At 44.8% G+C, this 25112-nt stretch overlaps 1 protein-coding gene across 6 annotated transcripts in view; it reads left to right on the forward strand.

Moving 5' to 3' along the window:
• Positions 1–25112, forward strand: part of TMTC4 (transmembrane O-mannosyltransferase targeting cadherins 4) — a 62325-nt gene that overhangs the window by 31456 nt on the left and 5757 nt on the right. For 4 of the 6 annotated variants that reach the window (XM_004273626.3, XM_049701170.1, XM_033435085.2 and 1 more), the window contains 11 exons: positions 2630–2727; positions 5808–5900; positions 6130–6294; positions 7203–7405; positions 8889–9060; positions 9149–9280; positions 15979–16058; positions 16234–16341; positions 16433–16574; positions 21675–21789; positions 22830–22942. In XM_004273626.3, the coding sequence (XP_004273674.1) occupies positions 2630–2727; positions 5808–5900; positions 6130–6294; positions 7203–7405; positions 8889–9060; positions 9149–9280; positions 15979–16058; positions 16234–16341; positions 16433–16574; positions 21675–21789; positions 22830–22942 (1421 nt within the window). Of the gene's footprint in view, positions 1–2629; positions 2728–5807; positions 5901–6129; positions 6295–7202; positions 7406–8888; positions 9061–9148; positions 9281–15978; positions 16059–16233; positions 16342–16432; positions 16575–19080; positions 19231–21674; positions 21790–22829; positions 22943–25112 lie in introns of those variants that run through there. The other 2 variants (XM_033435086.2, XM_033435084.2) reach the window with 2 other exon arrangements.

Genomic DNA, 25112 nt, shown 5'->3' on the forward strand with positions numbered 1-25112 from the left:
CACACCCCTTAATTGTTGGTTTCTTGCTCAAGCAGTTTAATGAGAACCAAGGTGCATCTTTTCACTGAATAACAAGCTTGGCACATTTTGGTGACAAGGTGACAGATCAGCCACCCCCTTGCATCAAAGCCCCATTGAAAGACCCTCTCCCTCAAACCTGGGGTGGTTTTGCTGATTAATGTGCAACAAACACTGAATGCTTTCTGGGGTCCCAGCACTATACCAAGTGATTTTTTTTAATGTGTAGTTTTTAGTATGGTTTTTAATACATGCACATAGTTAAGAAAATTTAGACAGTATGAAACATTACCCGGTGAAAGGAAGACTTCCTCTCCTACCTGAATTTTTCTTCTTAAAACTGTTCAGAAACTACTGTAGTTAGTTTCACGTGTGTTCTCCAGAGATATGTTTTGCATTTACAAGCATAGTTATGTAACTTTTAACACAAGTGGCCAGGTACTTCTATATATTTTTTTCTCTCTCAAGTAGGGGATGCATAGGTAATGTTGCCCCCATTTTATTGATGAAGTCACTGAGACGGTTAGTAAAAGTAACTCGCTCAAGGCTACTTGGTAAACGGCAGAGCTGGAATTTAGACCAGGAGTTCCGGTTTTAAGCAGAGGTGACCCAAGATTGATGGGCACCTCCTCCAAGCAGGTTCACTTTGCCCTACCTCAAACTTAGGTGTGTTTTAAATTTTTATCTTATTTTTTAAATTAATTTTTTAAATTGAAGTATAGTTGATTTACAATGTTGTGTTGATTTCTGCTGTACAGCAAAGTGATTCAGTTATACATATATGTACATTCTTTTTTTAATATTTTCCATTATGGTTTATCACAGGACATTGAATATAGTTCTCTGTGCTATAGAGTAGGACCTTGTTGTTTATCCATCCTATATATAAAAGCTTACATCTGCTCATCCCAACCTCCCCCTCCATCCCTCCCCCAACCTCCTCTCCCTTGGCAACCACCAGTCTGTTCTCTATGTCCATGATTCTGTTTCTGTTTCATAGATAGGTTCATTTGTGTCATATTTTAAATTCCATATATAGGTGATAACATATGGTGTTTGTCTTTTTCTTTTTTTTTGTAAATTTATTTATTTATTTATTTCTGGCTACGTTGCGTCTTCGTTGCTGCACGCGGGCTTTTCTCTAGTTGCGGCGAGTGGGGGCTACTCTTCATTGTGGTGTTCGAGCTTCTCACTGCGGCGGCTTCTCTTGTTGTGGAGCACGGGCTCTAGGCACGTGGGCTTCAGTAGTTGTGGCACGTGGGCTCAGTAGTTGTGGTTCAGGGCTCTAGAGCACAGGCTCAGTAGTTGTGGCGCACGGGCTTAGTTGCTCCACGGCATGTGGGATCTTCCCAGACCAGGGCTCGAACACGTGTCCCCTGCATTGGCAGGCAGATTCTTAACCACTGCGCCACCAGGGAAGTCCCATGTCTTTCTCTTTCTGACTTACTTCACTTAGTATGATAATCTCTAGGTCCATCCATGTTGCTACAAATGGCATTATTTCCTTCTTTTTTATGGCTGAGTAATATTGTGTATATTACTCAATATACTGTATATATTGTGTATACACATTTTGTATATATACCACATCTTCTTTATCCATTCATCTGTCAATGGACATTTAGCTTGTTTCCATGTCTTGGCTGTTGTGAATAGTGCTGCTGTGAACATAGGGGTGCTAAACTTAGGTCTTTTTTAAATGTTTGTTCACCATCTACCTCAACGAGGAGGTGAGGGTGTCACAAAGGAACAGAGAGGAGCATCACATGTGCCCTTTCTTCTCCTCCTGAGCAGTTCAGCTCTGGCCCCCAACTTGCATCCACCAGCCACCCGCCAGTGGATAGCAGACCCTCCCTCCTCAGAAGGCCATTTAGGGACCATCAGTTATGACTGGAGCTCCGCCCCACCCAAGCTGCTTACTACAGCGGTCACATTTCTGGTGATGCTTTGACTTCCTGTTGTTGCTTCAGTGTCCATGCATGTGGCCTCACTGGTCCTGCATCCTGCATCCTTCAGAACTATTCCACGGTGGTAGCAGAGCAGACGTTCCTAAGCCACCAGGTGTTTAGAGAGCCCAGACTCCACCTGGAAGGGGTAGCCGCTCTCAGAGCAGTGCTGGACTCCAACCCTGGGAGTTGTCGAGATTCTTAGAGCAGATTGGGGATTTCCATCGCCCCCTGTTGTAACAGCAGCAGCGACTGCTGGGTCCTGTGCAACCAGATGCAGTGCATACACCCCCAGTGAGAGTTCTTGGCACGCCCTGTCAGAATGGCCTGTTAGGTGACTGGCCAGGTGGGGAGAAGGAACTTGCCCCCTGGGGACTCTGCCTTGAGATGTCTTTGTGGCCAGGGCTGCATTACAGTGCCTCCCAAAGGCTCTGGGCACCTGCTGGGGTCCCCTTGAGAAGGAGATGTGTGTGCCATGTAGAGGGTGCTGTCTAACCAGAAGTGTGGGTCTAACACACTCACCCACAGAGAAATGCTGTCCGAAGACCAAACTGTTTTTAAATTGTGGCTATTGAAGGTGCATGCTTAGAATTTTAGTTCCAGGTGTTAACAAGACTGAGCTATGTCGCATGACTTTTGTATTTGTCATTTCTCCTGATTGGCAGCTAACAAGGAGGGGACGCAGTCCACGTTCTGGGTGTTGCTAAGTATCCTTCTGGGAGCAGTGGCCATGCTGTGCAAAGAGCAAGGGATCACTGTGCTGGTAAGACCCGAGGTACCATCGGGGCCTGTCTCCCTACACCCCCTTTCCCTCCCGTAAGGACATTTTGGGCTGCCCTGCCCCTGTGACGTCCTCTACTGCACCCCGTTACCGGCCTTCAGTCCTACACCGTTCTGGACCAATTAATTACCTGTGCTGTCATGCCCCTGGTGGTTTGCGTGGGAATTGACTGTCTCAGTTGCCTCTCATCAGAACTGGTGGACACAGAGTGGGGACAGTTCCTGAAGAGCGGTGATTAGCCCTCTTGGAGAGGTCCTAGGGAAAAGAGAAACAAGACTGCTGTGGCTTTTCTGGGGTGCTCTCATGTCGGCAGTCCTAAATACAGCAGTGTTCTGACCCCACCTCTGCTCCAAACATGCATTGATGTGCGTTATGTTATACCCAGCTTCACCCAGAAACATCAGAGAGGAGAGGAAAGGGCTCTGAAGAGTCCAGGCATGCACCTCCTATGTCCGATCTAAGTTGAAGCCCCAAAAAGAGAGAGGCATGGAAATGCACTCTCCTTTTTCTCCATTCTAGCCAGTTTTCCCACCTTACATTATTACAGGGAAGCTGAGACATTAGGGATGTGCGCAGACGTAGAGAAATGGAAAACAGAGATGTGGGGGGGGTGTGGCTCGTATCAGAAGCTGTGGGAAAGAAAGAGCGGTCCGAGCTCTTTGGGGTTTGACACCAGCCGAGGCAAAGATCAGTGGTTTTATTGGGCTTGGTCTGTAGGATTAAGGTTAGCCAGCTAGGAAATGGCATAGAATTACTGTGCAAAGATACTTGAACTTCATGAGTTATTTTTTAAAAGTTTGCTCTAAACCAGTGTTTTTCAACCTTGGCAGCACTGGTATTTGGGGATGAATCACTCTTTCTTTGGGGTCTGTCCTGTGTATCATAGGATATGTTCCTGGTCTCTACCCACTAGATGCCAGAAGGACACCCACCCTCAGTTGTGACAACCTAAAATGTCTCCAGACATTGCCAGACACCCCCTGGCGGGAGGGGGAGGACAAAATCAACCTGCGAGAAACACCGCTGTAAACCCATGCTTGTCTCAAAGTGTGGGTTTTGAGGACCAGTAGCAACTGCACCGTCTGGGAGGGTGTTAGAAACTTATGATCTCAGACCCCACCCCAGGCCTGCTGAGTCAGAATCTCCCTTTAACAAGGCCCCCAGGGCTTCCCTGGTGGCGCAGTGGTTGAGAGTCCGCCTGCCAGTGCAGGAGACACGGGTTCGTGCCCCGGTCCGGGAAGATCCCACATGCCGCGGAGCGGCTGGACCCGTGAGCCATGGCCGCTGGGCCTGCGCGTCCGGAGCCTGTGCTCCGCAAAGGGAGAGACCACAGCAGTGAGAGGCCCGCGTACCGCAAAAAAAAAAAAGGCCCCCAGGTGACTCCTACGTCCATCAGTGTTTGAGAAGCACTACAAAATTAGGTTGAATTTACATGAATAAAGATACGGTGAAATTGAGCAGGTTTCAAAAAAATCTGACTAGAATGTGGACACTTCAGTGATGAATTTCCATGGGAAGGAGGAGGGAGTGCCAAACTCGTGTTCGGTTCAGTCCTCGTGACGACATGACCCCGTCATCCCTGGGTGACTGTCCTATAGCTCCCAGGCAGGAAAACAAATGGTATAAGAAGACAGCACAGCTCAACAGGGAGCTTCTGCCTTCTAGAAAATGGTTCAGACCCAGGCAGAAATGGCCCTCTGTGACCCACTAAAATCATTCATCTAATGGGTGCATAAAATCAGGATTCTGTGAAGTGATTAACCCAGCACTGGCCTGTGTATTGGATAATTAATGGCTCCCAGCATTTATGGGAGGGGGTTAAGTAGGGAAGCCACCCTTGCTCTGAAAACCACAAATTACCACTGGCTTCTGATGATTTAGGATCTTCTTTGCCACGAAGCCCCATACTAAAAAGAGCCCCGTCATTGAGGGGCAGCTTGAACCGTCTACGCAGTGTCTGTTCTGACCACTTTACCTGCTTCCGGCAGGGAGTTCGGCCACATGACGTTGCTTGCAGTGGCCCCATTTGTAGGAAGTACACTGCAGGGTAGAGAGTAGAGTCCAAGGCCAGATGAGCCTTCAGCCTGTGACCGTAGGTGTCATAGCTTCAAGAGCAGCCATCACCTGCTAGAAAGGAGCTATCGTGATGCTACTGGAAGCTGTTAGCAGCAATGGAGCTGCAGTATCACACTCCCAAGGGCCAGTGGCTCCACGTAATTGGAGTTATTTGTCATCCCCCTAAAAGTTGTGGGCAGCGGTGGCTGTCCTCCACACAGGCGGGTCAGGCTGGCCGAGGCTCTGCCGTCTTCAGGGTGTGGTCTCCAGTGTCACTCTGAATAGCTCCATCATCTCTGCCACAGCTGGACAGGAAACCGAGGGGGGCGGGGCACCCCAGCCTATGTCCAAACCTCCAAGATGGCACGTTATCACTTCTGCCCACATCCCATAGGCTGGAACTCAGTCACGTGACCATGCTTTCCTGCAGGGCTGGCTGTGTGCCCGGCAGGAAGGGAGATCTAGCGGACAGCCAGGAGTGTGAACCTGAGAGGTCTCCGGAGCCCCACCGGAGACTCTACGTTCTGCTCCCTCTCTTCCATGGCATTTGCCCAAATCAGGCAGCACCTGGGGTTCCTGAAGTGTAATTACTTACTTGGCTGGATTTTCAAGGTTGATGACTGCCTTTATCTTCTTAGGCGTGACCACTGCACAGGTGCTGGCTCTTACAACTAAGGGACTTGAATAGTAAAGAAAAAAATGGAAGCGGGGGGCCTCTGCAGAGCTTCTCCTGGGAACCCCAAAGGTCTAGCTCTCCTGCATCTTATAGTACTCTTATATGCAGACTAACAGGGATTTACTAGATAATAAATTTGATATAATACATGAGCTCATTTCATAGGAACAGTAAGATTTTTCGGTTTTGTTTTTAGAGCTAAAGAGGTCATCTGTGATGATCTAATCCAGGACATTTCTTGTCTAGATTCAGCAATAAAATTGTGACGGATAATTGTTATCTAATCAGAGTTAGGCTGCCCCATCGCTGATTCCTTGCTTTGCTCTCTTAGGGTCTGAATGCCGTCTTTGACATCTTGGTGATAGGCAAATTAAATGTTCTGGAACTGGTCCGGAAGGTACTACATAAGGACCGATCATTAGAGGTGAGTATCTGCTTTTGTCTCCAGCCCAGATGCGGAAAATGTCAAGTACCAGCGGATTTAAAATGCCATTTTCAAAGTATTTCTTGCGACTTTGAATTCTAAAATAGCCAGCCCTTTAAAGCACGGTGTCAGTGCGGTTCAGCCAGAACTGCTGCACCTTTGTACCTGGCATGGCCACACTTTTATCTGAAAACTCTGAGACGTCAGGGGCCTTGCGGTGTCCTTTCAGAACACTGGCGTGCTCAGGACTGAGGGCCTCCTCTTCAGAATGAGTCTCCTGGCCTTGGGGGGAACAGGGGTGCTCTACGTGCGCTGGAAGATCATGGGCACCGGCCCTCCGACCTTCACCGAAGTCGACAACCCTGCCTCCTTCGCCAGTAGCATGCTGGTCAGGGTGAGTCCTGAGTCTGCCCTCCGATGGGTCCTCTTCTTTGCCCACCAGATTCCCAGCTCTCCCCTCCCTCCCTCCCCTGCACCCACAGAAGCTCCCATAAGCAGAACACCTCCACGTGTGTTTCCTCTCACCAAGGATGTTCTAGGATGAAACCAGGTTTTTATTAGGGCATTGAGAAGGTATAAACCCTTTGTATTTCCTTTCTAAACAAAATTAAAGAGGAGTGGTTTAGAAAATGTCAGGTTTCTTGCCAGCCTCCTTAAATTGTCCCCTAACCCCATCACTTTGGTTATAAAGGAAACTGACATGGCGGGGTTAAGATAAAATATAACCAGATTGGCAGTATCTTTTTTTTTTTGGCCACACCTCGCAGCATGTGGAATCTTAGTTCCTGGACCAGGGATCAAACCCGTGCCCCCTGCAATGGAAGCATGTAGTCCTGACCACCCCCTGTGGTCTCTTTAAAAGTCTATGGTGTCCAGACTTTCTTGTAAAGGTTTGCTTTTTCTGAAGGCAAGGGTATCTTAGCTGTGCCTTCAGAGACAGAAATCAAGGACCGTAGGACCCTATACTTAGGTTGTCCGGCACATGGGTGACCCCTGGGCCTCAGATTTCCTGGGTCACAGACTTCAGGCATCAGTGAGTAATCAGGACATAGTGTCACCAGAAATATAACAAATGTATAACAGAGTCTGGTGGCTTTGCTGTATTTTTATCTATTAAAAATCTCAATGCATTTAGTAAACTGCAAACTATAGCCTGTGCCCAAGTAGAACGTGGCAACATCTTATTTTATACAACTGCTCTCCTTGAGCAGAAACATATGGATGCCTCCAAAGTGAAGCTAGGATATATTTTTTTTCCAAGTTCAGTATCAAATAAATGTTTGTTTTTCTTTTGACTGACAGGCCATAAACTATAATTACTACTATTCCTTGAATGCCTGGTTGCTGCTGTGCCCCTGGTGGCTGTGTTTTGATTGGTCAATGGGCTGCATCCCCCTCATTAAGTCAGTCGGGGACTGGAGGGTAATTGCTCTAGCAGCACTCTGGTTCTGCCTAATTGGCCTGATATGCCAAGCCCTGTGCTCTGAAGACAGCCACAAGAGACGGTAAGAGGCCAAGCTGAATTTTAACTTCTACACGGGGTGGAGTCAGAGCATTTTGCTAAATCCAGCACTGATCATTTTAACGATTTTGTGGAAGTAATATCTAAGGACCTTTATTTCAAATACATGTTTATGACCAGGATGAGTTCTATCCATTTGGAATCCATGGCTGGCTTCAACTAGTGGGGAGTGAACTTGGAGGGGGGGGTGTTGCAGATGACTGCTTTATCTCTCCCTCCCTCTTTCCCCGTGAAGCAGCATTTTGAGATCCTTTTCGCTGTAGGTGGTAAAGAGTAATTTATGGTCAGAACTGAGAGTGTAATTGATGTGTGTTGTGCCCATTATTTCACAATCCTGCTTCAGAAAACCCTAGTGGATGCTACAGTGATTCCTTCTCTTGTTATTTGGTACAAAATAAATTGCCACCCCAAAGAGCCTGTTCTTTCTCACACCCCAGAAAAGGGAAAAAAAGGTTATTGAGAAAATAATTGGGGGAAAAACAAATGTGTTTTATGAGAAAGAAAGCTATTTAAGAAGATTTCCTTTAAGCATAAGTGTTGATGGAATTAGATTAGTAATTTCTCAAAATAAATTCAGTTTTAAGTTTACCCATGGCTTACATTGGTACGTAATTCTAAAGGGCGACAAACCACAGTCCCAATCCACTATACACGTGCAATAGGATTTTTCTAGTACTACAGGCACAGGGTCTGGGAAGGAGCCACCGCATTTGACCTGGCTTCTTTTTTTTGTTTGTTTTTTAATTTTACTGAAGTATAGTTGAGTTACAATGTTATGTTAATTTCTGCTGTACAGCCAAGTGATTCAGTTATACATATATATTCTTTTTCATATTCTTTGCCATTATGGTTTATCACAGGATATGGACTATCGTTCCCTGTGCTGTACAGTAGGACCTTGTTGTTTGACCTTGCTTCTTAATTCATCCTCTTACATCTGTGGGAGATTGGGAATGATTGCCTACTTCCAGAAGTGTTCCACTGCTCTTGGCTTTCTTTTTACTTGACTGAAATTGATGCCGTAGCACCCGAAAATGATATTAGTTTATTTCAGGTTTCATGAAGTTTAAACCAGTTAAGTAGCATTACTTCTGTTAAGTCTGGCAGGGAGGGGGGACTAAATTGGTCTAATTGGGACCAATATCCATTGAGCTATTCAGCGCCTACACAGTTTAAGGTATAGTCAGGGGCAGGTGCATTCATAGGCCTCGCAAAGTAATCATTCTAACTTTATTCATATGAATTTTGTGACATGTAAGTTTTATCCTTATGCTTGACGCTAAGTGCCTTAGTAAGATTTTTATGTCTTATCCTAATGCTGCCTGGTTAGACCCTCTCTACTGATGCCATTTCTCAGTTGCTGGCATGAAAAAAAGGGGGGGCGGGCCTTTATCGTGAATTTAATGTTAAGGAGGACATGTTTCTGGAACAGTCTAAAAGTAACCATTTTAATTCTCATCTTCCAGGATCCTCACGCTGGGCCTGGGACTTCTCATCATTCCATTTCTTCCTGCGAGTAACCTGTTCTTCCGGGTGGGCTTCGTGGTGGCAGAGAGGGTCCTGTACCTCCCCAGCGCTGGGTACTGCATGCTGCTGACTTTCGGATTTGGAGTTCTCAGTAAACATACTAAGAAAAAGGTATTGGCCCAGAGCGGTGGTGCCGTTCCTGACCAAGACGGTGGGTGGATTTTACTAATGACATTTCCCATGTCCCTCTCTTCTTAAGAAACTGATTGCTGCTTTCGTCCTGGGAATTTTATTCATAAACACGCTGAGATGCGTGATTCGCAGCGGCGAGTGGCGGAACGAGGAACAGCTTTTCAGAAGCGCCCTGTCTGTGTGTCCTCTCAACGCCAAGGTATGTTGGCTGCCATGTTTTAAGTTCGACAGCTGAGTAAGGAGAATGTTTACCTTCACACGGAATCCGGCATATGACCTTGATCATATACTTGGGGTTTTTCTTTTTTTTTTCTTTTAAATGATTTTGACAAAATTTATTAAAATGGCACTTAGCCAAAATAATACAAAAGAAATGATTGAAACCAGACAATGTCAGTGAAACAGCAGATTACCTAAACAAGTTTTTACTCATCTTCCAGTTGGTCCAAATCATGGATTAAAGTGGTGGCAGGGAAGGTAACTTCACATATCTAGTCTGGGGTCTGGGGAGGCCCATGGTCGAACCATGTAGAGCACACTTTTCAAAACACGTGCTCTGGCCTCCTGAAATCTATAACTGGAATATGATAATACCTGTGAGTGGACAGCAGTTCAGTTCAGGAAGTTTAAAGGACCCTGTGGGGTGTTCAGCAGCACACAGTTCTATCAAACCTGTGGCTTCTCTACTTGGGATTCTTTTTGCCAGATTAGGTAAAAATAAATGTACAGGCTTTAAAATTGGCAGTGTTTTTGTTGACACAGTCTGGTACAAGTATGTTTCACTTGTATCCTTGATGAATTTCTTCACTTACCCAGCTGTGCCTCTTTGGGCAAAGGGGCGGGGGGGGGGTATTGGTGGGGGAGGGACACGGGACAACAGTGCCTATCTCCTGGGTTTGTTGTGAGGCTTTAATGAAATGTGGCCTCTGAAGTACCCTGACATGGTACTTAGAACATAGTGGGTGATCCAGAAATGTTTGCTTTCATAGGCTCCTTTTAGTTTTGGTTGTCCCATTAAATGAAAAGAAGGGAATGATACTTGCTCAAAATGGGAGGCCAGGGGCTTCCCTGGTGGTGCAGTGGTTGGGAGTCCGCCTGCCGATGCAGGGGACACGGGTTCGTGGCCCGGTCCGGGAAGATCCCACATGCTACGGAGCGGCTGGGCCCGTGAGCCATGGCCGCTGAGCCTGCATGTCCGGAGCCTGTGCTCCGCAACGGGAGAGGCCACAACAGTGAGAGGCCCACGTACCGCAAAAAAAAAAAAAAAAAAAAAAAAAAGGAGGCCAAGGAGTTAGGTTAGAAGAATTCTCTGTTAGTATAGATCATTATTATTAATAAATAACGGTCCCGTTCTCCTTTGGTGTCATCAGAGTTGGAGCTTCCTAGGATGCTTAATTGTGATGGGGGAGTGGGGGGAGGATAAAAACTCCATGGAGTTCTGTCTCATTTCCACATTCTATATTTAAGAGAAAACGGTGATTTCAGGCAAAATTATATGAAGAATTCTAATGAATAGTTGATGTCTTATTGTGACTGTGGAGTGAGGGATACTATAAAAGGTGCTGACTCCTTGTTTGTCTTTTCCTTGGATTAAAAAAACCTTGTTCGTGTTTTATAGTTAGAGGCTGAGATAAGAGTGAATTATTTCAAGCTTTTATTGTTAATTTGATTTGCTGACCTAGCCATTTATTTTATGCTATTAAAAATAAATTGCCTGTGATTTAATTTCATAACGTTAATAGATTTGCTTTATTTTTACTTTTCTGTTTGAATGGCAGTAATTACCCCTTCTATTTATATAGTTCTTCCGCAGAAGGAACTCAGATTTCTTTGTAGAGGCTCTATCATTAATCTCCATTATTCTCCCTCGAAGGTTGTCAGAGAGAGGTTATTTTCTTTAATTTTCCAAATGAAAGAAACTGAGGCATGGAAACATGGAGCTGACTTTATCTAAGTTAGTAACTTAGGTGGTAGATAGAGGCCTGGTATAGTGCTGTGCCCAGGTTACCCTAGTAAATGAGGGAGTATGGGACATATGTGATGTTTGAGCCTATACGTCTGCCTTATGATTTCGTATGTTACAGGCTAGAAAACACAGGGGGTGTGCAGATGGTCCTGCACATAATCATATGTCTGTGTGTGTGGTTTTCTCTTTTAAATTTACGACATACATACAAGACCTCATCTTCAGAATGGACCCAGTAGTGATAAGCCTTTCCAAGAATATTTTTCAGTGATGCCATTCAGTATGAGCAAGATAGGTTTCTTTTTTTTTTTTTACTTCCCACTATAAACTGAAGTATAATAAAGTTCTCTTTACTTCCTTTTTTGGGAGTGGGGGAGCTAGGTTGATTTCAGGGAAGAGCTCTCATTTAGAAAGACTGGTTTCATTCAACTCTATTGCAGGAGATACATTTTTCTGCACTCATTTCCACCTTACATTCACTGACTATTAAGTAAGCAATTGGCACCTGGCTGTCAATTAGGCCCAGATTTACAAATGAGACTCAGTGCTGTGCCTGGTCTGCATTTGAATTACCCACAGTCCCTTGCATATGGTAGGAACTCGGTATTAGTGACTGAATTGAGACAATAGAAATTAAATTCCTACTATGGATGAGACACCAAGTATCTGATTGTATTTGCAGCCATTCTTAGTTTTCAAGGCTTGAAAGTGTGTGACACTTTGTATCAAACCTGGGATACAATTCTAAATTCTTTTAACAACGAAAGGGATCATATACCACAATGAGGTATTTCCTTAAGGATGAGCCAGGATGGGTTATAGGATTTTTATGTGTTTAAAACATTTTAAGTTTAACATGAAGTTTTAACAGGAAATTTGAAAGCAACTGGTTTTAGCATTGCTGTTGAACGTACCTCCTTCCCTTACGGATGCTTTCACCTCGTTTGCATTTACATATCCTTGGGTTGCAACGGTGGGTTTTCTCTGTGGCTTCTGTGCTGGTTCGTTGCCTCGGCGTATGAATCACAAAGGCAGGAGGGAAAGTTCAAGGATAAATAGGCTTTTTCAATCCTTTACATTTACGGGGAAACAAAAATCACTCATTCTTTAAACTCTAGTTCAGGTAAACTGTTTCGTAGAGGTTTGCTTTGGGTTTTCACAATGGGTTATCTAGGCAGCTGTTTTCTATTCAAATACTTCCCTCCATGTCACGCATAGGATAAGGCTGGCCTGTTTACCAGTCTTAATTATGGACAGCTTGTCTTCTAGGGGGCTGTCCAGTTTTTAACTAGTTCCACTGAATTCACTGCAGTCTGATTTTGCAAAGCAACCCTCCGCCCTCCCCTGATCTCCTGGTCCGTGGCGTCGGGTCTAACAGAACAGCGGCTCTACTGCAGAGGGCAGTTCAGCTCTTTGTCTGAGCTTTTTATTGAGAAAACAGAATTTCCCCGTAACAAAGGAAAGCAGCAGGAGCTCAGGGGCGGAAGAGGCAGGAGCTGTGTTGAAGTCTGCGTAGAAGCTGTGTTTGTATTCTGGGGACTGCAGGCACATACGTCCTCACTCACAGGTTGGAGTCTCCAGATTCGGTCCCTTTGTGTGTGGGGCGTGAGGGAGTGGGTAAACACTTCCAGACTGGGGCTGGGGGAGGCACACAATCAATCCACTTCGAGCCCACTTTTCAAAACCCACCATCAAGCCATAGCATTAACTAGTCTCCTGCAAGCTATAGCATAAAGATGGTAACACCTACAGATGGACAATAATTTGGTTTAGGAAGTTTAAATTATACAGGGTGTGCTGCGCAATATTATACATTTCTATCGCCTGTGATTTCCCCGTTTGTGATTCCTTTTGTCCGATGAGGTAAAAATAGATGTATAGAGTTTAAAATTGGCAGTTAAAAAACAAATCTCGGGCTTCCCTGGTGGCGCAGTGGATAAGAATCCGCCTGCCAATGCAGGGGACACGGGTTTGAGCCCTGGTCCGGGAAGATCCCACATGCCGCGGAGCAGCTAAGCCCGTGTGCCACAACTCCTGAGCCTGCGCTCTAGAGCCTGCGAGCCACAACTACTGAGCCTGCGCTCTAGAGCCTGCGAGCCACAACTGCTGAACCCACGTGCCACAACTACTGAAGCCGGTGCATCTAGAGCCCGTGCTCTGCAATAAGAGAAGCCACCTCACTGCAACGAAGAGTAGCCCCTGCTCACTGCAACTAGAGAAAGCCCGGGTACAGCAACAAGGACCCAACACAGCCAAAAATAAATAAATAAACATTAAAAAAAAAAAAATCTCTGTTACGTATGTGCTTAAAGAATGTCACAGTGCTCTATACCCTTCCAGAAATAACAGTATTTTTGAAGACGTGCTATCACTGTAGGTTAAGATTGATAAGGCAGGATGTGATTATTCTTTTAAAAGGGGTTTTGAATGTTCCGATATAATGCTACTTGATTGTGCTCAAACCATTATTGTAATTCACCATGTATTAGTCTGCTAGGGCTGCCATAAGAAAATACAATGGACTGGGTGGCTTAAACAACAGAATTTTATTTTCTCCCAGTTCTGGAGGCCGGAAGTCCAGGATCAAGGCATCAGAAGAGCTGGTTTCTCCTGAGGCCTCTCTCCTTGGCTTGCAGATGGCCACCTTCTTGCTGTGTCCTCACACGGCCTTTCATCTGTGTGCAGGCATCTCTGGTGTTCTCTGTGTGTCCAAATTTCCTTCTCTTATAAGGCCATCAGTCAGATTGGATTAAGGCCCCAAAGAGCCTCATTTCAACTTAATGACCTCTTTAAAGACCCCCATCTTTCAATACAGTCACATTCTGGGGTACTGGGGTCTAGGACTTCAACATATGAATTTTGGGGTCACAGTGCAGCCCTTAACACCCAAAAGTAACATTATTTTACCTTAAAAAATAATACATGGGGTAAATGAGTGGGTCTAGAAATTGTCTTGAGCAGCCCGGCCCCATTTTCACCCAGCACCATAATAAATGGGTGTGATAAATGGGTGTGATATAGTGAGAAGAAACACAGGCTTTGGAGCCTGGGTTCAAATCTAGTACCACAACCTAGGGCAAGACACTTAATGGTGCCGAAGCAGTCCCTCAGTACGTGCCAGCCACTGCTGTTAGTTATTATTAGTCATGCTGCACACACCAGTTGAATGACTTTTCTGTAGCATCATCTCCTCTGAGATTGCTGTTGGCCTTTACGTTGTAAGCCTCCAAGAGGAGCGTTTGATGATCGGTAAATACTTCTGGTAATAGTCCTCATGGGTCCATTTAGTTCTGCTGCCCTGGGCTCTTTGCTTCTTCAGTGTTCCTCAGGTGCCCCTACTTCACCACCACCCAGCTCCGTCCGCCATCCTCGTTCTTGGGGCTGCAGCTACAGGCTCTCCCTGGACCCCCAGCATTGGCTTTCTCCTGACTCACGTGAGTTTCCCAGTGTGACTTATTTTACATAAACCTAAATCTGATTCTGACCCTCTGCCACCCTCCTACCCCTGGCTTTTGTTATGGGTTGAATTGCCCCCCCCCCGCCCCCAAGATGTGTTCAAATCCTAAGCCCTGTTTATTTAGGAAGGGGGGTCCTTGCAGATGTCATTCAGATGTAAGTTAAGATGAGGTTATACTGGAATAGGGTGGACCCTTAATCCACTATGACCGGTGTCCTTATAAGAGAGAGCAGAGACATGGACACACAGCGGGGAGAGGGCCACGTGAAGACAGAGGCAGAGATGCGAGCGCTGCAGCCACAGAGCAAGGTACACCAGGGCTGGCCGGCCACGGTCGGAAGATGAGAGAAGCGTGGACATTTTCCTCAGAGCCTCCAGTGGGAACCAGCCTTGCTGCTGCTAATTTCGGCCTCCAGAACTCCGGCGGAATACATTTCTGTTGTCTCTAAGCCCCCAGCTTGTGGTCCTTTGTTACCGCAGCCCTAGGAAACTCAGGCACTTAACAGACCCCGCCCTGGCCTCCCACTTCTCTTGGGGCAAAGACTAAACGGTACCCAACGCCTCTCGGGGTTCCCTGTGTAGCCTGGTCACCCCTGCTGTCTGCACTCAGCGATGCCAGGCTGCCTGTAGCTGCTCAGCCAAATGTAGCAGGCTTCCTCTAGGCCAGGGACCCTGCCCCTTGCTGCTCCACCTGGGACACTTGCTCCACTGCAGCCCCTTTACCGGATGACCCCCGTTCAGGTCTCTGCTGGAAGGCCCTTTATAGGACAGCCTTCCTGACACTCAACCAGGTGCCGTCCTCAGACTCACCTTGCTCCAGAGCCCCGGCCCCTTCGAGTGACACATTTACTAATGAGGGCAGTTGACTCCCATCCAGGGCTCAGGAGGCAGGGGTCTGAATGGTTTGCCCACCATTGTATCTGTAGCTGCCGACATGGTGCCTGGGGTGCACTCATTACCTAAAGGAATAAGAGAGGGAGGATTTGATTAGTGTAAAGTGGAATGCTAGTATTGCTACAGAAGAAAGGTGTCATACAAGAAAGTGCTATATTTGTTTAAAGTACAGAATCGTCACTGTTTCCTCACATGCATGTGTGGTTGGACCTTGCAGCTCAGCCCTAGTGGGTGCAGGTGTGTGAGAAGGAGGGGGCGTCAGGGTTTCACAGTAAAACCAGCCCAGCTTCCTAACTTCCCAGTTTTCTCTGTTGAGTTCTTTAGCCAATATTCCGCTGTCACACTTTAGTGTTACCATCTGCTTGTCACCTCCCTTTCCTCAAATCTTTTCTTTACAGGGCAGGGCACTAAAGCACCAGCAAGCTCGGCCCAGCCTCTGTAGGGGTTTAGCTAAAGTTCTGGTAGGGGCTTGTTTTTTAATACCATTATCTTTTGCTTTCGTTTAGAAGGTATGGTAGGCAACCCAGCTCTGAACAGAGAAGTCTGGCAGCTGATGGCCAATTTTTCTCTGTCTTTTCAGGTTCACTACAATGTGGGCAAAAACCTGGCTGATAAAGGCAATCAGACAGCTGCCATTAGATATTACCGGGAAGCTGTGAGGTACTGCAAGCATCCTGTCTCACAGAAGAAATGTTGTCTTTACAGTACACATGTCTTATTTTAACTTTCTAGCGTTAAAAACCTGTCCCCACGAGGACCCCAACTTTAAGATAAATTTGCCAATTCCTGAGAGTTTAGTGAAGACTACAGGCTTGGTTTCTCTCTCCACTTCCAGATTAAATCCGAAGTATGTTCATGCCATGAATAATCTGGGAAATATCTTAAAAGAAAGGAATGAGCTCCAGGAAGCAGAGGAGCTGCTGTCTTTGGCTGTACAGATACAGTAAGCGTTGTTTTATAATCATGCTCACGGCATGGAAATGCGCTCCAGCGTTCTGGGAGCTAAGCCTTTCTTTTCCTTGTTTATCTTCCAGGCCAGACTTCGCTGCCGCGTGGATGAATTTAGGCATCGTGCAAAACAGCCTGAAACGGTTCCAGGCGGCCGAGCAAAGTTACCGGACGGCGATCAAGCACAGGAGGAAATACCCAGATTGTTACTACAACCTCGGGCGTTTGGTAAGCACATGGTGCCCTGTGGCTGTGGCAGAAAAGCTTGGTTTTGTTTCCTTCTTTATAATAAAGTGAGAAGAGTGACACCCATTCTAACCCTCTACATCTTATGAAGCTCTTTCACATACTTTTATCTCAGTTGAAGGTAGCTATTTGATTTCCTCACATGTAGTTTTTTTTTAGCTCTAATTAGAGAGCAAGCCAACTTGAATTAGCCAAGTTTAAGAGATCATAAAGGCAACAGGTTAAACTAAGGAATAAATTACAATTTTTAAAAGTCCCTTTGTGCCCTATTAAACAGTATTCCAAGGGGTTACTTCCTGATAAACATTGGTCTCTCTGTTTTTAAAACACCAATTGAATAAAAACTGAAATTTAAAAAAAGCAAACCCATAATGTGACTTCTGAGTTTTCCTCTTCTGCTGCCTCAAGGGACTGTTCCTGCATTTTTACAGGTAACTATCCCCCCATAAAAGAAAGCTCAGGAGCCCACAAAAGGGCTTTGAGATTATTCAATGGAAATAGAACATAATGTGTTTTGTAGAGACTTGCTCTTTTTGGTTACTAACAGGATATTTATAAAGCTGTTATTGCTCTTGACTTTTTTTTTTTAAATATAGTTTCTTTCTTCAAATAAATAATACAGCAGTAGCTCATACAGTAAGTTCAATAATCTTAAAATCTGAAAGCGTGGGGCTTTCCTGGTGTCACAGTGGTTAAGAATCCGCCTGCCAATGCAGGGGACACGGGTTCGAGCCCTGGTCCGGGAAGATCCAACATGCTGCAGAGCAGCTAAGCCCGTGCGCCACAACTACTGAGCCCACGTGCCACAACTACTGAAGCCCGTGCACCTAGAGCCCATGCTCCGCAACAAGAGAAACCACCGCAGTGAGAAGCCCGCGCACCGCAACAAAGAGCAGCCCCGCTCGCTTCAACTAGAGAAAGCCCATGGGCAGCAACAGAGACCCAACGCAGCCAAAAATAAAATTAATTAATTAATTAAAAAAAAATCTGAAAGCATATATTGCTAATGATAGTGAAATAGACTTTGTCATCATTTCTGAAAGGCCTCCATGAGGATGCACAGCTTAATTATTAAAACTCTTGCTTTCCTTAATAAAGAAAATAAGTGCACACCCACAAAATGGTAGTTCTGTGAGGTGATGGAGGTGATAACGAGAAAAACAGTTTATTACCGTGTGCAGTGGGCAGACAAGTGGGGTAACTCAAAGGGATGGTTAGAACTTGGGCTTATGTAGCTTCTTAGCAGAGAACTATACATTTGTAGAGAAATGACAAGACAAAGAAAGAGGTTTCAGGCTTCCAAGCTGACGAACTGTGGGAAGGTAAATATATGGGGGAAACCTCACATATATAATGAAGTGAGGTGTGTTTGTGTAGGTTCGTCTTCTCCATAGCCATAAAACTTCCCCAGGAGGGGAGGCCCTCCTCCTTTCTCAGAAGTTTCTGCTTTTAGTCAGATCAGGGAAGCTCCAGGAAAGCTGCTTTCTGCATCTGTTGACTCTCAAATGCCTTCAGTGCAATAATCTTTATGCCAAAATGGTATATTTGGGGTGGCATTTTCGGGTCCTCTATCTTGTTTTCTTGGAGTAGGGGAGAGACAGTAAAACTCCACTGTGATAATACCAGTAGAGACCAGAAAATCCAGTCACACACAGAGCAGGGTGGGTCCTTGCAAAGTTAATGAAGTGAGAATGGGATCTGGGAACAAATTGGGTATTATCCAAATACTTGCATCGGTGGTTATTGCAGGGATTACTGTTTCTGTTTACTGTGTCTACACTAGGACTTGCGTGACATATTATACTTGAGATCCACACGAAATCTTCTTTCATTCTTTTTTCTTTTTCTTTTTTGGAGGCAGCTCTTTTTTCAGGGTATTGTGAAGTAAGTGTATCTGCCTGGAGCCCTCAGTTATACTTTAAAGCTCTAATACTTAGCGGTCTTCTTCCTTCCCCCAGTAGCTGCCTGTCACTGCAATTCCTTGGGGTTTGGAAAATTGAGAATTAATGCTAAATGAGCCAAGTTACGTCCAAAGAAAGGAAGATAGAATGCAAAATAGAAGATTTTAACACGTGCTCCAGGCCCTGGAACTCATCCCCACTCTCACTTAGAAGATCATCTGTAGTACTGACTATATTGAGACCTTGTACTGTTCTCTGTGTACTGTTTACTAATTATGCTACCGTGAAGTAATCTTTCTGTGTTCCCTCCTGCCAACTGTTCTTGGTTATTTAAAGATTTTGCTCTCCTTTGTTGTTTAATTATCCAGCTTTTGCCTGCTTGACAGCTTAAAAGCATTAAGAGCTTAATCTTTAACAGCTCAACCAGTATATTTTTATATCGGCAAATAATAGGAACTTAATAACTGAAGAGTTTCCTTTTTGAAAAAACCTTCCTTAGTCACTCTTCAGTAGTGGGAGACAGAAATGTGTTTTGATTTCTGGATACAGGAAAGAAGGGACTATAATGAACTTCTCTTGTGCCGTAGGAAATTGGGAAGAGCTGGATTATTTGGGACACATTACTAACATTAGAAAATTACGGTAATAGTGACTGGAAACAGTTCATTTTGCAAGGACTAATTGCATCAGGCAGGATCCATTCAGGAAAATCAAAACCATGCTAAGTATTTTTTTTTTTAATAATCTCTCTCTCTTTTTAAAAATATTTATTTATTTATTTATTTTGGTTGCACTGGGTCTTAGTTGTGGCATGCAGGATCTTTAGTTGCGGCATGCAGACTCTTAGTTGCAGCATGCATGCATGCGGGATCTAGTTCCCCAACCAGTGATCGAACCCCAGCCCCCTGAATTGGGAGCACAGGGTCTTACCCACTGGACCACCAGGGAAGTCCCCATGCTAAGTATTTTAAATAGAGAACATTCAATACAAGGAATGGGTTAGACAGTTGTTGGAAGAACACACATGGAAAGGTGGCATTAACTCAGAGAGTAAAAGGAAACCCTCGAGGGTTAGGGGAACACATGGAATGGAGTGATGCCACCAGAATTTAAGAGCTCATAGAAGGCACCACATCTCAGGAGCTACCATCACCTGAAGGCTGAGATTGTGACAGAAGGACCAAAGTCCAGTCCAGGGACTGTGGAGGGAGGGGACATGGCCACTGTAGAGACACTGCCAAGGACAAGGAAGGAGAGAGTGAGAATGGGGGGAAAGCGCTACTCTGTCTTCCAACTATCTGATCATCACCTGTGACTTCTATTGGCAGAGAGACTTGACCGGGGGGCCAAGTAGCAAAGCACCATGGGAAATGTAGTTTGCAGAGCATAGAAGGTTGAGCATAGGACTAATAGGTAAATAACATGCTTATTACCCGTCCACTTTCAGAATGGGTAGTTCTTTCTAAATCACCATTTTTCTCTGTTTCCCTTAAAGTGCTTGTTCACTTTGTATAGATGGTATAAAAGGTAAAGTTCAAGGCAGAATAGGAGTGTTACCTGGTTCAGGCTGGGGTTGTTCTTCAATAAATAGTAATGAAAAATAATAATAAATAATAAAATATGTAAAGAATGTTTTTGTTGTGTAAACGAAGTTATGTTGGTTTTCCTGGGTGCCTTTGAAAGCATGTCACCGCAGATCGTCTCCACGTGACTCAATTGCCTGTCACTTGCTGGAGAGAACTGGCTGAGAAATCAATGGAACATCAAGTATAAAGAGAATTAAATGTTGGTATAATTGGGCATCCTAAATTATTTTAAGTCTTTGAACTTTACATGTTTCCTCATGTAAGGGCTAAAGTATTGTAACTGGAGTCTCTGAGTCTCTTGGGAAATTCCGACATCTTTAGCAAATGGATATTCACAAATGTTTCTGTAATTCCTTAAACCTTTTTTTTTCTTGCATACCGTGCCACCTGTTTGCTGTGTGTGGGGTCATGGGGCAAGTCACAATGTTTCTGTTGTCTAATGAAAAGACAGACCTGACAGTAAATAAGGAAATAGCCTTAAACTCTGATAAATTGTAATCTTGTGTACTTCTTTGCAGAGTTAAGGGAACCGTGTTCATTCAGATGAGATGTGCATTTGAACAGAGTTAAAGAGGGCAAGAGGGTCACCTGTTAAACAATCCATCACTTTCCCCCTCTGCGTGCTTTTATTAACTATGCGGATTGACAGCCAGCCATTTCATATTCTGTTGTCGATGTTAACATTCCCTCTCAAAAGAAAGCAACAGATCATTCTCTCCTTCCTGAAGGAGGCAAACAGGCTCCAAACTGGCAAAGACGTTTACATTTACTGCTTAAGACTTTTCCAACCAGTTCATAAAGTATGTCTGATGTACTCACAGTTTTATAGGAAGCTTAGATGTAGGCAGGAAGACCATTCTTCACAAGGTGAATTTGGCACATAGAGCTTTTAATCACATTAAATATTTTGTTGACCATTTTAAATAATACCTTATCAAAGATAGACTATGTGAAGTCTTTCTGGAAAAATACTAAGGATTAGGTTTTTTCCTTAACCTCTCTGAAGTAGTCTGAAACATGCTTTGACACCTGGAATCACTAAATTATGGGTTGTAGTTAAAAGGTTGTAGGCTTGGGCTCCCCTGGTGGTGCAGTGGTTGAGAGTCCGCCTGCCGATGCAGGGGACACGGGTTCGTGTCCCTGTCCGGGAAGATCCCACATGCCGCGGAGCGGCTGGGTCTGTGAGCCATGGCCGCTGAGCCTGCACGTCTGGAGCCTGTGCTCCGCAACGGGAGAGGCCACAACAGTGTGAGGCCCGCGTACCGCAAAAAAAAAAAAAAAAAAAAAAAAAAAAGGTTGTAGGCTCTAGACCACCTGGTCTCAGTCCCTGCTCTCCCATTTCTAGATATGGCACTGTGGGCACGTTACTTCCTTTCTCTGTGCCTCAGTTATTTACTTCATCTGTAAAACGGGGATAGTTCTCTCCTTCACTGAGATTGTTTGGAGGCTAAATGAGTTAATATGAAAAATTAGAAGCTCGATAAATACAAGTTCGGTTCGGTTTGGTTTCGGGTTTGGTATGGTTATATCTTGTAGAAAGAAAGCACAAAAAAGAACTGGAATATTGATTGGGGGTGTCCCTGCTTTCTGTTCAGTATGCAGATCTAAATCGTCACGTTGATGCACTGAACGCGTGGAGGAATGCTACCGTGCTGAAGCCAGAGCACAGCCTGGCCTGGAACAACATGATCATCCTCCTTGATAACACAGGTGTGGAGAAGCGATTCAGTCAGTCCGTAGTATAGTGCCGTTGGATAATTAGGAAACAGATGCTTGTGCTTTTTTTTTTTTCCCCTAGTGTGTGTTAGAGTTTTGTTTGTTTGTTTTTAATTAATATGGGGTTCAATATTTTACATGACAAATATGTGTGTACTTCTAGAATATGGAGTTTCCTTTGACATATTGCAATATGAATGTTTGGGAAGGTGACACTTCGCTTAGAGTTGGTGTTGAGTCATGGGGGCAGGTGTGCACTAACATCTCATTTCTCCTGAAGCCTGTCATCTGGCAATGGCCATCATCCAGGATGCTGGAGGTACCTGGAGCAGGTACCATCCATTTCTGGGCTTATGAAATGGATGGTGCTAGGTCCATGCTCTAAAGTTCATGGATGGTACTCAAAGGAGGTGCTCTCAAACCTACACTCAGAGATTCTTATTTTCGATATAATGGTAATAAATTTGGTAACCTGGTTTCTTAGCCCATGCGAGACTCAATCAATTAGAAGTTTCTCTGTTCCCCTACTTTTAAAAATCCAGCCATCCCATAGGAAATGATAGTTTTCATTTGGCAGAATTTAAAGCTAGTAAGCCATCTACTCAGTGTGGAGGGAGATACACCTCTTGTTCCTAATGAAAGTGTAGAATGTGAGCTTCAATACTATAAACATTCAGTTATTAAACTGTTGCTGTGATATCCTTATTCTGCAGACTTGTTTTCTCCGATTTGGGTATAACTGGTATCTGGGGGAAATTGAAATTAGATTTTACATGCTTTGGCAGAATTTAATCAAAAGCTGTTGGTATGTCAGAATTGTGCTGGACTGCGGTGGCTTTGCAACTGATAGGTCGTGTGTGTGTGTCGAGTGTCATGTATGTGTGTGTGTATTACATGTTCTACATTGATCTTCTTAAGTAGTTTATTCATAATCATTGTACGTAATGCACATAAGCCCTGTTAATTAGAGAGAGAGACTAAAATACTAGTACAACGCGAACATGTTTTTTGAGTTTTCCATTGTTCATTCACAGGTAATTTAGCCCAAGCCGAAGCTGTGGGAAGAGAGGCACTGGAATTAATACCTAATGACCACTCTCTGATGTTCTCCTTGGCAAACGTGCTGGGAAAGTCCCAGAAATACAAGGTGTGTGAACTGCAGGCCGTGATTTCTTGCAGTGAATGCCAGCATCTGACAGGAACCATCGATGTAACGTCTGCCCAGTTAAATTCAGAATTCGGCCCAACTAGTGGTAGCTGCGTACCAGTGTGGCTCAGTCAGTTTGCTTTGAGAAGCTGCGCAAGAGGTGAATTTGTGGACTCAGACTCCACATGCTTTCTGGTCAGAATTCACCAGCATTGCTCAAACGTGGGAGGGGAGGAGAAGCCAAAAAAATCCTAGCAGATGCCCCAGCTCCTGGCATGGAGCTATGATTCTGTCCCTGGTGCTGGGGCTCGTCCTCTTCTGCACAAAAAGAGTACCAGCCCGTGGAGAATATAGGATGGGTTCTCGCTGCTTCCAGGTTTTTCCTCACCTACAGGAAGTTACAGGTCATCTGCAAAGCCCTAGAAGTTTCTGACCAACGAAAACCACAAGATATTGCATCAGGCCTCTAACTAACTGGGGTCCCAGGGTGGGCCAGGAGTAGACCTTGAATCAGAAGGCACGTAACTCCCTGGATATTGAAGGGGACTCTGTTCCTAATAGCACTGATCTCAGATTTTAGTTTTGTGTATCAGAACCACCGAGGGAGCCCGTGAGAATACAGATGCCCGTATTTCTCCCCATGGCTCCATTGGGTAAGGTCAGGGAGTATGCATTCTAACCAGCATCCAGGCTTCCTAGCACAGATGTTACAGAAAACACACTTTTAGAAGCTGTGTCTTCGTCCTTTCATGAGAGAAATATTTCCTTTTTGAATCAGCGGCCATATCTGATTTTGATCACACTTGGCCTAATAGTAGTGATTAATTCATACTTCTCCTGTTCGGCTCATTAGATATCATTATCGGTATAATTTTCTGTAACAATACAGTAGTAAGATGTCTCATGCATTTCTATCCTTTTTGAATTGAATAATCAGGGAGTTTAATAGCATCAGAATACATTTTTGAATTTCTAGATTTTGCCCCCAGATAACCTTTTGAGGGGTTTCGTTTTATTTTTTACAGACCTACTTGTGTAGAGGAGAGGGAGGTGAGGTGTGTGGGTTCCTTTCTAATGACTTTCCAGCCATCTGTCAGCCTGGGACGGGGTGGGAGTGTCCAGTGACCATCTTTGAGATGCAGCTTATGTGATCATGTGCTGATTTTTCTATCATCTCACAGCTTATAAACTGGAATTCCTAGTAAGGTGACAGGACCTGGGGTTGATTTGGGTTCCAGTTCACAGTGGTGTTTTGTATGTTTTTTTTTCCAGATAAAGTAGAAAATACTCCATAAAGCAGAGTGGAGAAATGGGTTTCCTGTTTCTCTACACATTTTGCATCCTAACTGTCTAGGCCAGGGTGCTGAGCCTAAGATAGGAAAACAGAGGATGAAATCTGAAATAAGGAACTGAACTTCGGGCACTGGGCGGGGACGCTTGGACGAAGAGGTGACGTGGTGGTGACTTGCAGGGGTGGGGCAAGCAGACCTTGCAGCTGGGCCACCGTCCCCATCAGGACAGGTGTCTGTGGTCTGTGCACCTCCCTTTCCACCTAGGCATTTGCTGTTGTAGATGATCACTAACTCCTGGTCAATGTCCTTAGTGAGCCTGGAGGCTCCTTGAGGCCGGAGTCTTAAGTCCCCTTTTCGTGTCTCCATTGCCGCTCCACCCCTCCCCAACCACTGGGCATTTTGTAAGTGCCCAGTGAACCACTGTGAAATGATGGAACACATCCCACGTTCGGTTCTGAAACGTTCAGGCTTCCGGAATCTATTTTGAGACTTCGATGTGAGCATTCTCATTACATCCAGGTGATAATGGGGCACCTTTTTAATCCGAGCAGCCCTTTTACCCAAGAGCCATCACTTAACCACTCCTCAGTTTATTCTTCTGTAAAATGGACATGGTGCTAAGAAAGAAATGCACAAGAAGGTAATTTATAACTATGAAACATTGTATACATGTATACATACATGGCAGTAATTTTAGTATAGTGATTATTGAATGAAACTCGAAGGATCATGAAAATCCATTAGCATTTATGATGCCTATTGCATCATAAGTGATGTTTTTCAGTGGTGAACATTGCCTCTCGTGCTGATTCTCTCTTTGCATCACCTGTTCCACGGGCCCTGTAGTTTAAGAGCAGATTACGTCTAGAGAGCAGTTT

Source organism: Orcinus orca, chromosome 18, assembly GCF_937001465.1.
Source record: "Orcinus orca chromosome 18, mOrcOrc1.1, whole genome shotgun sequence".
Taxonomy (NCBI): Eukaryota; Metazoa; Chordata; class Mammalia; order Artiodactyla; family Delphinidae; genus Orcinus; species Orcinus orca.